The 16,871-nt window shown below is 45.1% G+C and overlaps 1 protein-coding gene across 2 annotated transcripts in view; it reads right to left on the reverse strand.

Moving 5' to 3' along the window:
- Positions 1-4,501: 4,501 nt before the first annotated feature.
- mapkap1 (MAPK associated protein 1) overlaps positions 4,502-16,871 on the reverse strand; it is a 103,389-nt gene continuing 91,019 nt past the window's right edge. Inside the window, exons 11-12 of one of the 2 annotated variants that reach the window (XM_012967840.3) lie at positions 8,989-9,086; positions 4,502-5,143 (exon numbers count right to left, since the gene is read on the reverse strand). In XM_012967840.3, coding sequence (XP_012823294.1) covers positions 5,024-5,143; positions 8,989-9,086 — 218 coding nt within the window. In that variant the 3' untranslated portion in view covers positions 4,502-5,023. The remainder of the gene's footprint in view (positions 5,144-8,988; positions 9,087-16,871) is intronic. The other variant, NM_001100206.1, reaches the window with a different exon arrangement.

Raw genomic sequence — 16,871 nt, forward strand, 5'->3', positions numbered from 1 at the left:
AAAATAATTGTCCCCCGCGGCTATTCTTTTGTCGCCCGCGGCTATTATTTCGTCTCGCAACTATTCTTTTTTGACGCCAGCGACAATTTTTGGACGTGCGGCGAACTATTCCGCAGTGAATTTTTTCGCGAAACAATCTGCCAATGGCGAAACGCAGAAATTTGCAGCGAATCCATGCCTGGCAAAACATTTCGCCCATCACTACTGATATCCTAGAACCCTCCCTGTACTGAGGATATAGAAGTGATATACGTAAGTCTAGGGAGAGGCGATCAATAAGTCGCATTGAAAAGGTCAAATAGCTCAACAGGAACAATATTCAAAGATCTTTAGACTGTGGCTCGACAACTGTTACATGACCACAACTGGCACCACCGTAACTGCCAAAGGCTGCTGGGATTTGTAGTTTCAAACAACCGGCTATCAACAGGGCGAGTATTTGTATCCCAGCGTTGGTTAAAGCTCGCTGACTTTTATTTTCCTCCTTCTCTATTTTGCTTCCACTGAACATTAAGCACAGCGTATTAGGCTGAACCTCTGAGACGTGTGGCATCTCCGACCACCCCTTTATCACAGTCATACCAGCGCAGGATGTACCCGCTGGGACTCGCAACCACCAGACCCCAATCTCCCAGAAATCTCATTAGTTGGCTGAGCAATCTTTTACCGTAATGAAAACAATAGCTTGCAGTAAGTACTAAATCAATCCTAATCCCATTCATTTTTTTTTGCATAACTCATGTCTGGGGTTTTATTTCCACCCTGCATAGAGGAATCTATTTATTTATCAAAGGGAAGGCTAACCCTTTCACTACCATAGTGCTTTCCTTCATCAAAAAGTGGAGGGGGGGGTTGATTTGTGTTGGGGTCCCTGTAAACATGAGATTATTTGTCAGAAGCATTTGCTGATAATTAGCAAAAAGAACAAAGGCTGTTAAACTGGTCGTACACACTGTGATAAGCTTCCAGCTCAGCCCTTCAGACCCATTTGGCAGCTAACTGGCCCATGTATCTGACAGATATCTGGTCAAAGACCGCCAGGACCTGAAAGTCCCTTTGGGAGAGGAACACATCCGCACTATGATCAGCACCACAGGACCCACAGCTCCGCAGTATGATCAGATCTTAGGCCCCTGGGGCTGTAGCTGCTCCTTCTCATTTCCATTTACACACTCAAACAAATGGACCAAGCTATTTAACCACTGATGTGCAAGGTCAAATCACACATAAAGTCATCCTGTGTGTGGGCACTTTAAAGGACAATGGCACATGGGGCAATTTCAGGTTGATCAGGGGTTAACAAAACTCTCGGAATAGGAATGGCCATTCTGCTGATGCCCTTTTGGGTGCCTGGCTGGGGCATCAGCAGAAGAAATTTTCATTTTGGCCAGACTGTGCGGGCAAGCAGATGCTCAAGGAGTACAGTAGTTATTAGGTAGACTTCTTCAGCCAAATATGTGGGGTCACATAAACGTGGGGCCCCATTGTGGCCGGTATTCACCAGCTAAAGTGGAAGGTGCCCAGGGTGACACCGGCTTGAAACTGCCCTATGTTCCAATATATGCGCCCCTAAAATTTGTTAAGTTGATGTAGTTTAGTGATATATATTCAAATGGTTCAATAAGTAGGGCCCCTGGGAATCCATAAGCTCTATTACTCTGTTTGCTCCCCTGGCATCTCCCATTCCCCCCATGCCAGGCTGCGGATAACTCAGTAGTGGTAGCTGTGATCCCTGTAACAAGATAGTATTCTGGGAAAAGGAAGAAAAGAATTAACAAAAAAAACATTAAGCAAAAAATGTAGACCACCTAAAAATATTTGCTCAGGGTAAGTCAAACTGCAACATATTCCGAGATAATTTAATGGTTAGTGTCCCTTATAATAGTAGCAAAAGAGGATGCAAGTGATACATTGCCTCGTTCTTATAGGGCATACAGGTTTCTGTATTATTCCCAACTGCTCAAGAACGGCAGAGACAGCCATCTTGCAACTCCCGCTCACCGCTGCTTGGCCAATGTGCTGAGAGATCTAGTAGTGCACAGGATTGATGCCCATGTATCTTTCATCCTGCTAATTCTCCTTGGAGTGAGTATAATGCAGTGCAGGTGCTCAATAACAGGACTAGTTTGTCATGTTAGCAGCCTCCCCACTGGGGTTTAACACCTGAGCATTACATTTGGCATTAATTGGCCCAAGACTGCAGCAAACAATAAGCCCAGAGTCTACTGTACGGAGGCTGCAGCCAAAGAGCAGGTGTGTGACTGTGGGCTTGGGCCTTCCCTGCTCTTTGTGGTTCTGAGGCATCATGGCGGCGACCAGTTGCATCGCAAACAGTGGTAAACTTTCAACTGGCCATAACTAGACTGAAAAATATCTGGCCATAAAGCATCCAGGTATCTATTGGGCAAGTTTGAATTTTCTATCGGGCTAGGTCGCATTGACAGTCTCAGTAGGCTCAGTATTATCTGTTCATTGGCCCCTGGGACTGGGCAAAAACCTATAGCAACCAACTGAAATGTTGCAGTCATTGTTCCATGTGGAGCTTTCAGGCATACTGCAATAAACATATCCGGGAATTACAGCCCCCCCACAAATTGGCTGTGCCCTAGGCAGGTGCTTCTGCTGCCTACCCTAGCTCCAATCCTCAATCCCTGGTTGCCACAGAAGCCATGAGTGGGGGCCCAGTCTGGCTAATTAGGGTGAGATTTGGGGAGAATGTGAACATTTCGCACCATCGTTTAGCTCTATTATAGAACTAATTAATAGTGTTTGTGCCTTCTATAAACAGAGTCTTCCCTTCAGCCTCAGCAATGGGGGGACTCTAACCTCCTCTTCATTCAGGCTACTGCCACAGTGCTTGAAGAAAGGGGGATTATGGGAAATTAAGTTCTTCATCTCCATCTAGATGCACCTTAGCTGGGGGGCAGAGCGATAATAATTGTTTCAGTTTCCCAGTCAATACCTCGGGTCATTTGGACTCCGATATGGGCGCCCAACTTCTCGACCCTGAAAGAACATCCAGGCTTGCAAGTTAAAGTAACCTCTCAGGGCCCGAGTGGGGTGTTTGTACTTTTCAAAGCTCTGCACTCATAAGAAATGCTGATCTTGGGCAGAAGGGATCAGTGAAGATCACATGATTTCAGATAGAATGGCGGTTATAGAATTATTACAAGTGCAAGGAACTTTAAGCACCCCCATGGAATTCAATAAAAACGTTTTCCCTGGGCTGGGGCTCCTTTCTGGCCCTTGAGCCTGCACAGTACAGTAAGGTGCAAGTCTAATAGGTGTATTTATTAACATTAGAGACAAACATCACCAGTAATGTTTCCCTGAGCAATCTATCAGCAATTAGATTTGAACGGTCACCTACAAGTTAGAAAACAAAAGCAAAGATCTGATTGGTTGCTATAGGCAACATAATTAGTAAGGTTTGTCTCAAATGTTAATAAATAGTCTACACTAGGGGTGTATGCTAAAGCATGTAAAATGGTGGTGCAGCACTGCAGTAGCAAGTCCCCCGGGGTGACTTTTCACTTGCCCCCTAAATGCCACCTGGGTAATGCTATGCTTAAACTTGTAAATATCTATGTAGATTGTCCCTAATTATATAGGGATTTATATATTATAAGTGACTACCCTGGGGCCCCGTTATATGGATGGGAACTAGGGTGCTGCTCTTGCTCCTGCCAATGACAGATTGTGCCCTGCTGTGCAAGTGACACTGCTCTGCCATGAATCTGTCAGCAAATGACACACGTGCCCACCTACAGCAACCCACCTGTTCCACAATAGCACCTTGAGCACTATCTGACAGACCCTTGGCCAGACCTGAGACCAGGGCTGTATTAGTTCCAGTGCTGCCCTCGGCCGCCCCCGCAGCTCTCAATCGGCACCGGCACAGACAGCCCTTCTGTACTTTGCATGGGTCTATCTCAAAGGATGATATTTCCCCCCAATTTTTACTTACCAAATAAGGACACTTGGTTGGCCCCCAGACCAATGATCAATCATAATAGTAGTCTAAGCAGACCAACGTGCTCCTGCAGTTATTGCCCAGCAGGGATTCCCAACCTGCTTACCCGAAATCTGGCTAGGCCTATAAGCTGATGATCTGTAGGGACCAAGTAGGCAGTCAATGTGCGCCATGTGAGGCCTGGGGATTAGGGTAGAATCTAGTACTATTCACAAAAGAACCTTGGCAGCTGATAGTTGCTAGGTAGTGGTATTACTGTATCACTGTATCACAAGCATCACTGCCAGAACTAGAGCACTGCAAAATAACCCCTTACAAGATCCCTAGTGAGGGAAACTCCCGGCCTCCCGTACCCAGGTGAGGGAACTGGCAGAGAGTAAAGACTTACATACCGGCAGGTTGGTGGTTGAATCCTTTGGCCAAGACATTTGGGAGTTTAGAGGTGCATGAGGTAGTAAAGGGGCCCAGCAGGTACTGATCATATTCAAGCAATAAACTCTTCCTCCAATAACTGTTCCGCAACAGAGAAATGTTCTCATTTTTTTTATTTTAGAAATCTCTTTTCTTCACAACATAGTTTCACTAATACTCTGTTCCGATTGGTTATCACTTACATAAGGGATGTCAAACCGAAAGGCCCCTCCAAGCTTTTGTGAAGCACAGTGGCTTCACGCGAGGGCGCCATTTTCACATCCCTGACCAGAAAGAGCAAATCATTGAGAAAGTCTCTAACCTCAGTAGGAGGGGAATTAATTCCAGCGAGCCCGCCCATTCTGTGAGGTAAAAGGTTGGTGCTACCTGGGGCCTTGTGGCCTACGAAGGCATCAGAAGGTCCTTTTTGCATTCTGAAGCTGCAGTAAAAACTGGGGATGATAATTTGAGGGTGGGGGGGATGAACGAAAGGCTAAAATGTTTGTGGGATGCCCCAAAATCGGGCTCCTAATTGTCCTTTGTCAGTGTCCATCATGGAAGGACTCACAATGCGCGGTACGAGGCCTGGTTACCAGCAGATTCGGCAGTTGTGGGGGTCACATCCTGGCGGATTCTCCCCTATCCTGGCTTCTTTTCTTTCTGGAAGCTGAAGCTGGTTCTCCTGGTCAGTTTTCTCTGTTTCTGGGCAAAGTAATCGGCTCGAGCAGTGCTGGCCCGCGACTCCAGAATGTAATTAACCTGCAGGGAAGAGCAAGGGGTACAAGACATATTTAACATCCAGTAAAGCAAATAGGGTTATATGAGAGATGTCTATTCTGTGCCCCTCTGGCTGCAGCTGAATTATAGCCCCCTGCTTTGGGCAATTAAGGGTTGCTGGGAGTTGCAGTTAATATATGAGCATCTACGGGTTCGATATCCTTTCATTAAATCAGCTTTTTGTCGCTTCAAGAAAAAAAAAAAGTGAGACTGCTCTACCCAGAGTGGAAAGGGCAGTACTTAGCTCCACAGATAATGAAGGCAGCTTTATGCCGGCTATTAACATCATCTGAGTGAATCTAAAAGCTGCAATTAACCATTCAATTAGGTCTATTGCTAATTATCCCATTTGCTGTATACACATGACGAGCAGTTATCATACTGTCTACTTGGCTCACATTATTAGCTGCGATCCTTAATATTTTACATGGCCCTCCCCAGAGCCCCTGGGCCCAGCAGGTACGTGGCACTGCAATGGGCGCACATTTGGCTTGATTGTATTTCAGTCTGATATATAAGTTTTAGTTGGATCAATTGGTTGGGCAGCTAAGCACAAGAACTTGTTTGCTTAGCAAGTGTATTAAACAGTGCTGTGCTGCCTTTGCTCTCTACACTGCACCTTAGGCCAATCAGTACTCACATAAGAGCAACTCAGTAGCACAGTATAATAAATTGCCTGCAGGAGGCCTTCTAACCCCCGTACCCCAAGCCTTTAACCCCCGTACCCCAAGCCTTTAACCCCCGTACCCTGAGCCTGCCGCAGGAGGCCTTCTAACCCCCGTACCCCAAGCCTTTAACCCCCGTACCCCAAGCCTGCCGCAGGAGGCCTTCTAACCCCCGTACCCCAAGCCTTTAACCCCTGTACCCCAAGCCTGCCGTAGGAGGCCTTCTAACCCCCGTACCCCAAGCCTTTAACCCCCGTACCCCAAGCCTGCCGCAGGAGGCCTTCTAACCCCTGTACCCCAAGCCTGCCGCAGGAGGCCTTCTAACCCCCGTACCCCAAGCCTTTAACCCCTGTACCCCAAGCCTGCCGCAGGAGGCCTTCTAACCCCCGTACCCCAAGCCTTTAACCCCCGTACCCCAAGCCTGCCGCAGGAGGCCTTCTAACCCCCGTACCCCAAGCCTGCCGCAGGAGGCCTTCTAACCCCCGTACCCCAAGCCTGCCGCAGGAGGCCTTCTAACCCCCGTACCCCAAGCCTGCCGCAGGAGGCCTTCTAACCCCCGTACCCCAAGCCTGCCGCAGGAGGCCTTCTAACCCCCGTACCCCAAGCCTGCCGCAGGAGGCCTTCTAACCCCCGTACCCCAAGCCTGCCGCAGGAGGCCTTCTAACCCCCGTACCCCAAGCCTGCCACAGGAGGCCTTCTAACCCCCGTACCCCAAGCCTGCCGCAGGAGACAAAGTTTGAAAGAAACACATAACAACAGGGGAAGGGGGTTTAGGGGGACAGTATCATGTTCAGTACAGACTTTGTGCAGCATGATTAGTAGTAACAGTGGTTAAGACAGTACTCAAAGTTTACACAAAGGGCTTATGTACAGATGTAACATTGTATGCAAGTTAATCCACATGTTAAACAATAACTGTAATACATATTTTGCTTCAGAGAGGGCATCTGTCTAGTTGTTCCAGTTTTTTTTTTTTTTTTTTTTTATTTAGCGGACATCCCCTGGCCATATAGGTGTATCAGGGGCATAACAGAGCAGATTAGACTAAGCCATTCTTCCAGTGTTGGAGCATAGAGGGAGCAACATTACTGCTTTCCTTACCAGGTATACGAGGGTTCTCCAAAGGGGCCAATCTCATTTACCACATTCTGGCGGGAGTATTTTGGGAAGAGCTACTTTGTCCTGAATAAAGCTCATCACCCTGTCCCAATATCTCTCTATGACCGGGCAAGCTCCATATCATGTGGCTAACGTTTACACTGGGTATACTACATTTGGGCCAGGCTGGATTGCTAGTTACATGCATGTGAGTAAGATGTTGGGGAGTTATAAATAGGCGGCATAGAGTTTTAAATTGTATAGACCTATCACTGGTCACTGACCCACACCCATATTTTTACCTGCTTAGACCTGCATTGCCTGCCTGCAAGTTACTCAGTTTTCTGTGGGTAACCAGCAGGTACCCAACCCAACACAAGACTCTAGCAGGAGACTCTCTCTAGCTTGCCCCATGAGGGCCTCTAACCACCATGCTCCAGCCTACTTGGCAAGACTCCATAGATTTGAAAGGCTGGTACGAGGTTGTGAGCTGTACAGATTAGTGTATAAACCTGCCTTTGTGCACATGATTCCAACCAGAAATGACAGTCACCTTAATATGACATTGATTGGTTGAGAGGCTTTCACTACAGTGACTGTGCAGAGAATCCTGCTGCTATTTTATGTATGGGTGTGAGTAAACCTACTTTTGCATTACATACCTCTTGATTTATACAACCCAATCATGGCACCCTCAGCAATTCCTGATTAGCAAATCTGCACCCAAAAATCCATTTATTATGGCAATATAACGCACCTCTATGCAGTAGTATCATTGCTGAATTAGTTGTAGTCACACCCACTCGCACACCACTGATTGTATATAACCCATAGCTGCAGCAACATATGGAATGATCCCCCCAGTTACCCCATGTCATATATATGGTGATAACCTGGGCCGAGCTGACAATCTGCGTGCCTCTGTGTATTTATAATGCCAGGGCCTTTTTAAAATCCCAGGGCTGGTAATAACCACAAGTTCCATAAAATACCTCCCAAGGGCAACTGGCACAAGTAGTGGATTCCGTGCATTTCAGGGTGAAATCTGCCCCACATGTGCAGGAGAATACAACTGAAGCAAATGGCAGGGGCAGTATAATAAGCATTTCATTGCCAGCAGAGGATCCACTATGTTTGCCCAATGCATGTATTTTCTCTCCCATTGAGGTGCCCATTTCTTATATTATGTATTTCCAGCACCCAAGCGCTCTGCTAAATCAGATATAGATCTCCCTAGTGATCCACTCGCTTTATAGCCCTCCCCTCACTTATTTATAGGTAAATTCTAGTAAAAAATAAGCAAAACTCTATATTAATTTGGTAAAGGTCACCCTCGGTAACATGCCAACTTTAGCCTTTGTTTCGAATATACTGAAGGTTAATGGAAGTCGCTCAGATGGATCCTGCTCTCTCTATATATCTATAGAATACCTGCCATAAAGGAAGATGCAACTGCTGTTTTCTTGCCAGCACAAAATAAAAAATAAAAAAGTTCTTATGAAGCTTTCATTTTCCTTCAGGGTTGGTGTTTACCAAAGTCTCTGAATACTTAAGAGTGGATTCACAAGTGAGTGGAAGGGGCCATAAAGCTTGCTTTAACTGGAGCAGCCTCTGTAGATTTGCCTGGAGGCCATAATGCCACAACAGGATCATTCTCAGCAGCCTAAAGCTATGCCTTTATAATCCTGATGTCTACGGGAATAATCTGAGGAACAGGGTGTACTTGGCCATTAAATCAGATATCTCAGTAACTGTTATTGGTTAATAAAGGGCCAATTTTGGTGAATCACAAATAACAGCATTCCCACAATGGCAGTCGCATGGTCTCATGTTCTCCGTCTCTGTGCAGCCCAAGAGGTTAATAAGAATGACCTCTACGTATAAATGAGCTGCACTGAGCGGTGATGAGGAGTGTGATTATAGCCAGGGCCAGATTTATGGGTGATACGGCCTAAGGAACACATCTAGAGCCACTCTTAAAGCAATACTATCATTTAAATCCACCCTACATAGTGTGTGTGTGTATAAATGTGGTGTCAGTATCAGCAGGGCATTGCCACTCACCTTTAATACAATCTCATTCACTGTGGCTGCATCTGATTCAAAGTAAAGATGTTTGTAGTCATGGTTGCTCAGGTACGTCACTTTAAACATTGCATGGCCTGGAAGAGGAGAAAAAAAGTGATTAGAATAGCCAATATGCAGCATGACTCCATGGGTGGTGTATTGAGATGTGCATGGTTATTAAGTGCACCACACCACCCCTGTATAAACCACAGAGGGCAGTTTATTGCCAATAGATTAGTCACAATAGTGCAAGCTAGAATGCTACATTTATTCTGTAGAATGCTTTACCATACCTGAGTAAACAGTCCTAGAAGCTGCCTCGCTGTTTGACAAAGCAGCAGCCATTTTAGCTTGGTCTTACTTCATTTCCAGGTAGCAGCGGGCAGGCAGGGAACAGCTCTCAGCTCAGAGCAGAGGGGGGAGGGGGAGAGAGGAACAAACTGAGCAGACTCCTGCCTTGTCCTGAAGAATTTTTCTCAGAGCAGGAAGTCTGACACAGAAGATCATGTATACAGAATAAAAGAAAGGGAATGCAGCGTTACTTAGTTTTTAGCTTTCCTTCTGCTTTATGGAAATGATTCCATGTCAAGGGCTCTGCCCACAGGCTTTTAGTTTAATAGGAAAAATAATGGGGCATTGCTGAGTCCTGGGTTCCAGACCTGAATATAAAATGCTCTTTAATTCCCACAAAGCAACCAGAGATGGGGGGACTGATCAGCAATTGTTCCCATTGGGACCCTCAGGCAGCTGCAGCATCACAATATGGGATGGAAATATTCTCTATTTATTAGTTTTCATTTCCGTGCAATTGACTGGAAATTGAGATTCTGTACACAGACCATTCATTTTTTACTTGGCTAGAGAAGCTGCCATACTGTTTGCCTTAGTCCCCAAAACAGTGAGGTGTTCCTGTTATATAGAAACAGGATCCAGGGGAATATTCCAGCCCCTTTACTCTTACATTGTTCCGTATCTTAAATATTTATCCTGTTCTGCAATATCATCCAGCAGGTTGTGCGTAAGATTGTTATTATATTGTGCAGTCTCGGAGGCCGGTACATTTTATCCTAGAACGGTAATTAAGCATCATTACAGGGCATTCATCTTGTCCCATTAATCCACCTAATGATTTAAAGATGAGGACAAATATATAGGTTCTTTAAATCATTCCCCAAATTAAAGTTTGGATGGTTCATATATTTGCTGCCGCTGCCTGAAGGGGGATAATCTGTTCCTGATGCATGGTGTAATCAGCCGCGTATCTGGGGGAGTTAATAGGTATACAGAGAAGTTCTACTCCCAATGGCCGTTGCTTGTATACATACCCAATATATTCACAGGCCCCATGGCCACCCTCTGTGTAGTCCAAAAAGAAAGTACAGCTTGTCTTTACAATGTTCTTTCCCTGTCCCAGCGATGTCACTGCATAGATCCCAGTCCCATCAGTGATGTCACAGGCATACCTTACCCACTCTGATGACATCACATCTATTCTGCACCTATCGCTGAGGTCCCTGGTGGGGGAGTAGAGGGTGTGAATGTATAAACCCAGGTGTAATATTGGCCTTTGTTGGGAATGGGTCATGAAGGCGAGAGTTCATAGCGGTGCATCATTACTATCTTTATAGCCATAACAGCACCCATGTGTTAGTTGCCTTGGGCAACTTACTATTTAGCACATGTCAAGATGTCTATACATAGCAAGATATGGAATCCAATATCCAGAAACCTGTTATCCAGAAAGCCATCTTCCATAGACTCCATTTTAAAAAGATAATTCTATTTTTTCAAAATGATTCCCTTTTTCTCTGTAATAATAAAACAGTACCTTGTACTTGATCCCAACTAAGATATAATTACCCCTTATTGGGGCAGAACAGCCCTATTGGGTTTATTTAATGGTTAAATGATTTCCTTTTTCTCTGTAATAATAAAACAGTACCTGTACTTGATCCCAACTAAGATATAATTACCCCTTATTGGGGGCAGAACAGCCCTATTGGGTTTATTTAATGGTTAAATGATTCCCTTTTCTTTGTAATAATAAAGCAGTACCTGTACTTGATCCCAACTAAGATATAATTACCCCTTGTTGGGGGCAGAACAGCCCTATTGGGTTTATTTAATGGTTAAATGATTCCCTTTTCTCTGTAATAATAAAACAGTACCTGTACTTGATCCCAACTAAGATATAATTACCCCTTATTGGGGCAGAACAGTCCTATTGGGTTTATTTAATGTTTAAGTGATTTTTAGCAGACTTAAGTTATGGAGATACAAATCCTGCAGAGACCCCTTGTCTGGAAAACCCCAGGTCCGGAGCATTCCAACAAGTCAAATACCTGTATCAGACAAACTATACTTTTTCTTTTTACTGCTAAGATCATAAATCTGTAACAGGAGTGCCCCCTGCTGTTCTGCTAAGCAGTGGAAGTTACTGATGCAGGAAGCATCTCCTGACACTGCTCAAAAACCTGCAGCAGCCCTGTTCTGCTTTCTAATTGGAAGCCTAAATGCCTCATAAGATCGCATTTAAAAAAAAAAAAAAAGAAAAAAAAGGTCCCTTACCTAAAAGGATCAAGGCTTCAAGTGTACTATATGCCAGGTGTGCCATTAGACTAAACCTACCCACAAAGCGCTGCAACCTCATTCCCCAAAAAGCATCCGCTACTGGTATGTGTTTCACTATGGCAGAGCTACGCAGCGGAGCTTGGCGGCCGTGGCGTCACTGTGGTTATAGCACACACGCAACTTTCTCTTTCCATCTTTAATGAAATTACTCAGACGAAAGGACACACAATGCCCTGCATGCCATCTGTGACAGAACCAGAACTACATCACCTAAACGCAGTGGGGCTTTCCCTAAGGTTAATTATGTGATAACTTTATTCCTTTAGGGGAAAACATATGAAAGCTACAGAGTGCCTTTGAATAGGGTATATTTCACCACTAAGAGACAGTCATGCTGCCCATGGGAGACATCATTTTGTGGCATCTCTGGCAAGGGGTAAATCTATTTAACCATTAAATGGCTGGGTAGCACATTAAGAATTTATTGCTTTAGAGGGGCTGCAATCCTGAAAAGACCACGTACTTCTGTGCCCGCCACATTACGGGTGAGCTATAAAATCACTGCCTGCTGTATCAGGTAATGTGACAGACTGCCAGCTGGACACCCCAACAAAGCACATGCTCCAGACACTAAACCTGCTAACCTATCCATTATTTTAATAAGGACAAGCTGTTGGGCACTCCCATAATGCCTAATGTTTTTATTCACAGTTTAACATGAAATAGGAGATAAAAGTGAAGGGATGAGATAGAGGGGGCAGAAGAGGATGGTGAGAAGACACTCAGGAGAGAAGGAAGGTGAAGGCACCAGAAGGGTATAGATGGTATGGGCCATTTTAGGGGCAGTTTTTTTTATCCCCTCTTGGCTACTGCCTCCTTACCCCCAAGTGGTATAAAGCCCAGAATAATTTATTCTTAAAGAACTGCAAGATAAAAAAGCTGGTCCAGGATTACTGGGCACGGGGTGCAGGACAAAAGTAACTCCACTCTCCACTCCAGCTAATAAACCTTGCAGGAATCCCAATGCCACCACTGCCATATACCTGCCTATCCAATAATCTGCAGGCACAAGGGCTCCCAAAACAGCCGCTGTTCATCCAAACAGGCCTCTCTGTGCGGCCTTTCCATCGGTTATAGATGCTGTTCAACATGCAGCTTAGTTAGGAACTCATGTCAATGCTTGTTCCCATGTTTGTGTGGATGGTTAGCTCTGTGCCATAGCAGAAACCCATGTCTCTCAGTTGTCCCTAATTAAAAACAAAGTGTCAGACGGGGAATATTTTTGAGTGAAAGATATCATTTCAAGTAACATAAAGGAAGGCCATGGATCAAGATGTGCATGAAGGATTAAAAGCAAACGGTAGCCCCTGAGCCAGACAAGGATGAACGAAAGAGAAAAGTCACTGTATGTGTATAAATATTAATGAAGCATATATTTCTTGGTGCCCGTATGAATGCCGGGCTGATTAATACAACATGATGCATGGGAGTTTGCAAAAGGGCACCTTTAATGTTTCTATTGGCGCAGCATGCGTATGGGGTCTTGGGGACCAGCGAGGGTACGAGTGGGTGTGACTGCCAGTGCCTTTTTGTGTTTCGTCCCAGTGACAAGGACATGCTGGGGAATCCTCCGACCTTTTTCATACACGCTAATTAAAAAGAAATTACCTCTGGTTCTCGGTTCCTTGGTGAGACACCAGAACAGCAGGTTTTACACATGAACAGCTCAAAAGCTGCTACTCTTTATCCTCTCTCTCCTCGTAACCCTTCCCATGCCGACCCCGCACCCAGGGCATGCCAAGTCAAAATGATATCTCAGAGGCAAAAAGAAGCGAGATGAAAAGGGAAGAACAAGGGCCGAGGATCAGAAGGAACAAGGGGCACATGAGTAATGGGAAATGATGTGATAACGGGGAGAAAAGGGAATATTTGGGAGAACGGAATGAAGGAGTAACGAGAGGAATGAAGGGGGCTGTTAGACTGGAATGTGAGAAATGGAGGGGGGGGGGGGGAGTTGGGTGCGTCATAAGGCAAAAGATGAAGGCCAAACAAAGGAGAAAGAAGGGAACAGAAGAGAAAAAGGTGCAGAGCTGTGAAATAAGTAAGCGGCCCAACAATTTCATAAAAACATGTAAAACACCAACTGTTCTGGGAAGAATCAGACACTGTGAAAAACTGCGACCAAAGTAGTAGTACAGCACTCTGTCAACAAACATGTCATACAGTGAAGCAAATGGACGCAAATGAACAATAAAATGAATAATTGTGCAACAAAGCATCTTGCTGACCACTCAGCCCCCCTCCCTGGCACTGCTTATGGTTCTGCCATGCAGTTTGCGTGCTTTTGTGTGTGTACGCCATACTAGGCTGTGTCTACCCGTGTTTTCCTGCAATGTGTCTGTGTGTTTGTTTAGAGAGCCGAGCAGACTCGCTTTCCGCGGTGAGGGACATCAATCAAACTGTCAGTGCTAGTGACAGCTGCCGACAGAAGGCCAGGGTCAGAGGTTACAGGATAAAAGAAAAAGAGGAGGGGTGCAGAAATGGGCTGATCTTCTCTGTGTCTATGCCTTTCCCTTTTACTACAAAGAGGCACACACACGGGAGGCCCAGAATTCATCATCTTCATCAATCTTCTTGCCAAAGCCTTCAGGCCAGCAGTGCGGAACTACTATATGCAGAGGTGTGACGGGATGAGGGTCTTCCACTCCGCACCTGCCGCTTCCTTGCATGTTGCATGGGGTAAGGAGGGACCACCCTCCCCCAAAATGGCACATTATGGTCACTAGTGAATGTAATGCCTACCTGAGACACTGGTGCCACTGCCACTGCCAAGGCCTTCAGCAAAAGGCCTACTGTAAAGCTCTAACAAATCAATCAATTTTAGGTATCTGATTGCTTTCTCACTGGTGCTGAGAATACCTCCCTATACAAATGCATGATTATCACTTATTAATGACACTGTTATACCTTTGCACGACTGTAACCACCTTAGGCTTTTGGCGCCTTTTAGAGCAGATCCAATCAACACCTGCACTTGAAGTCGTACAGCCGAAATTTCCCTTTTCTTATTCTCTTTAATTTGCACCTGCAGACAATCGGGTAAATGAGCAATCAGTATATGGTTACTAAATGCTATTCCAGGTTCCCTCCTGTCAAGTAACTGCCTTTCTGCATGAAGGGATCCGTTGGCTCAATAGCAACCTGCGACTTGTAGCCACTGAGCCAAATAGAATTCTATTGATTAATGGCAGAACTGCTCCCTAAACCCATTCCTCCTTTAGAAGCAGCAGCCATGGGTATATAATGGCAACACAAAGATGCAGAATTGCACTGTTACAGGGATAATGTTCCAAATGTCCAATGGCCAAAGAGGGATAAACAAGAGATTTATTGTTTTGGTCCATGAATGGCGCAAAAGCCTTTAAATCCAATACTATAAACACAGGTGCACGGTGCACCCCACACCCCTGCCAGGCTATGGCAATATAAAGCTGGTATCCGCACTCTCACCAAGAAGAGACCATGGTACAGTGCCACCTCTGTGTGCCATATAGAAGCCATGGAATGGAGAAAGAGATAATAGAATATTATACAATAAAACATCATAATGTTTGTAATAGTGAACAGGGCAGAATTAACCTGTGCAGCACTGACAAAGGCTGTAATATGCTCTAAAGGGGCCAGCGAGTCAGATAAAACCCTTAACGCTCAAGCCATCTTTGGAGGGATATAAAGTCATTATGTAGTGCTTTCAATTTCACTCTATTTCCAAGGCAGATAGCCTGGCCTGTCAGAGGCGCGGAGGGAATCACTGCAGATGCTGATTGATTTACTCAGGAGAGAGAAACTCGCAGGGCACATAATAGTGCGAGTTTAGGAGGCTAATGTTGCAATAGTCGTCATCCTTAGGTTGGCAGCCTGATACAATCACATTATTGTCATATGCGGCAAGTGGCTGCTCTCTGCATATCATCTCTATTTGCCGACTTGCTTGGGTACGTATGTACATTAGGTTTTATATGCTGCCTATTGTGGGCATTGCATGACTATTCCCCCCAACAAAAACAAATCTTTATATAGGGGAAAGGATAAGAGTCTCTATATTTAAGGTTTTACTATGCCTCGTGGGACTTTTGTTTAAAGTACAAGAACTATTGGATACATTATGACATTACTATTATCACAGAACGCTTTACAGAGAATATTTAAGAGCTTACAAGATAATCCTGACTACAACTTCCAGAATCCTCTAGTGCAGGGCTGTCCAACTGGAGGTCCATGGGCTAGATGTGGCTCTCCAAAGGGTTTTTATGGTCCCCAGTGTGCTCAGTCAACATCTGAATGATTTCCAGCCAAATATGGGTTGGGTAGGCCCGACGGAGGGCCCCATACACGGGCAGATAAGCTGCCGAATCAGTCAGAAGGCCCAATATTGGCAGTTAAAATCTGCCCATGTATGGTCACCTTTAAATGATCCCAGGGACCTGCTAGTGTTTTAAATGAAGGGTATGAGAGGCAGAAGAGAAGGGCTTGGACTACAAAGTACATAAATAAATGATGATACACTGTTGTTCTCAGCATAAGCAACCTGTCTCTCCGAATAGTTTATAAACGACCTTGTAGAGGAAGCTGAATGCACAATGGGTGCCATATAATTAGCCCCAGCATAAGTCCTGGCACAGAACCGTGGGGGCTATTTCTTATGGGGCTGACATCTTCATTCTGACAGTCATCCAGTTGACCCGGCACTGCTGGCGTTTGGATGCGTGCATAAGTACAATTTATAATATCATTCCCAGCTAGATAGGCTGAGCTTGTGTTACCAGAGATAAAACATGGAATAGAGGATATATTGCACAAGTCTGAGCTCTTATCTCTCTCTCATCCTCTCCTTCCCTCTTATAATTCATTCAAGGAGGACCCCAGGAATCATTTTTTTTGATGTAAGCCTTGCAGTGAGACATACATCACCGGCCGATAAGAATCGCGCTAAAACTTGGGAGAAATGGAGAATGTGGAAACCAGTAAGGGAAATATTTCTCTGTTCCCCCCCATTAGAAAGGAGGCAGGGAAAGCAGAAAAAGCTCTAGTTATACATCTGAATTGTGGTGCCAAAGAAGCATTTATATCCAAGCAAGCATTTTTATCCTGAAACTTGACCATAAGCTCCTAAAATATGTCTTGCCAGGATTCTCCTCTGCCAACCGAGGAACTCGGCACAGCTCTGTAGGGGTGAAAGAAACAAACCTGGGCCAAGATTCAGTGCAGCAGTGCCCTCTGCCCATACAAGAAATACTGTTATCTCAAAT

Source organism: Xenopus tropicalis, chromosome 8 (genome assembly GCF_000004195.4).
Source record: "Xenopus tropicalis strain Nigerian chromosome 8, UCB_Xtro_10.0, whole genome shotgun sequence".
NCBI lineage: Eukaryota > Metazoa > Chordata > Amphibia > Anura > Pipidae > Xenopus > Xenopus tropicalis.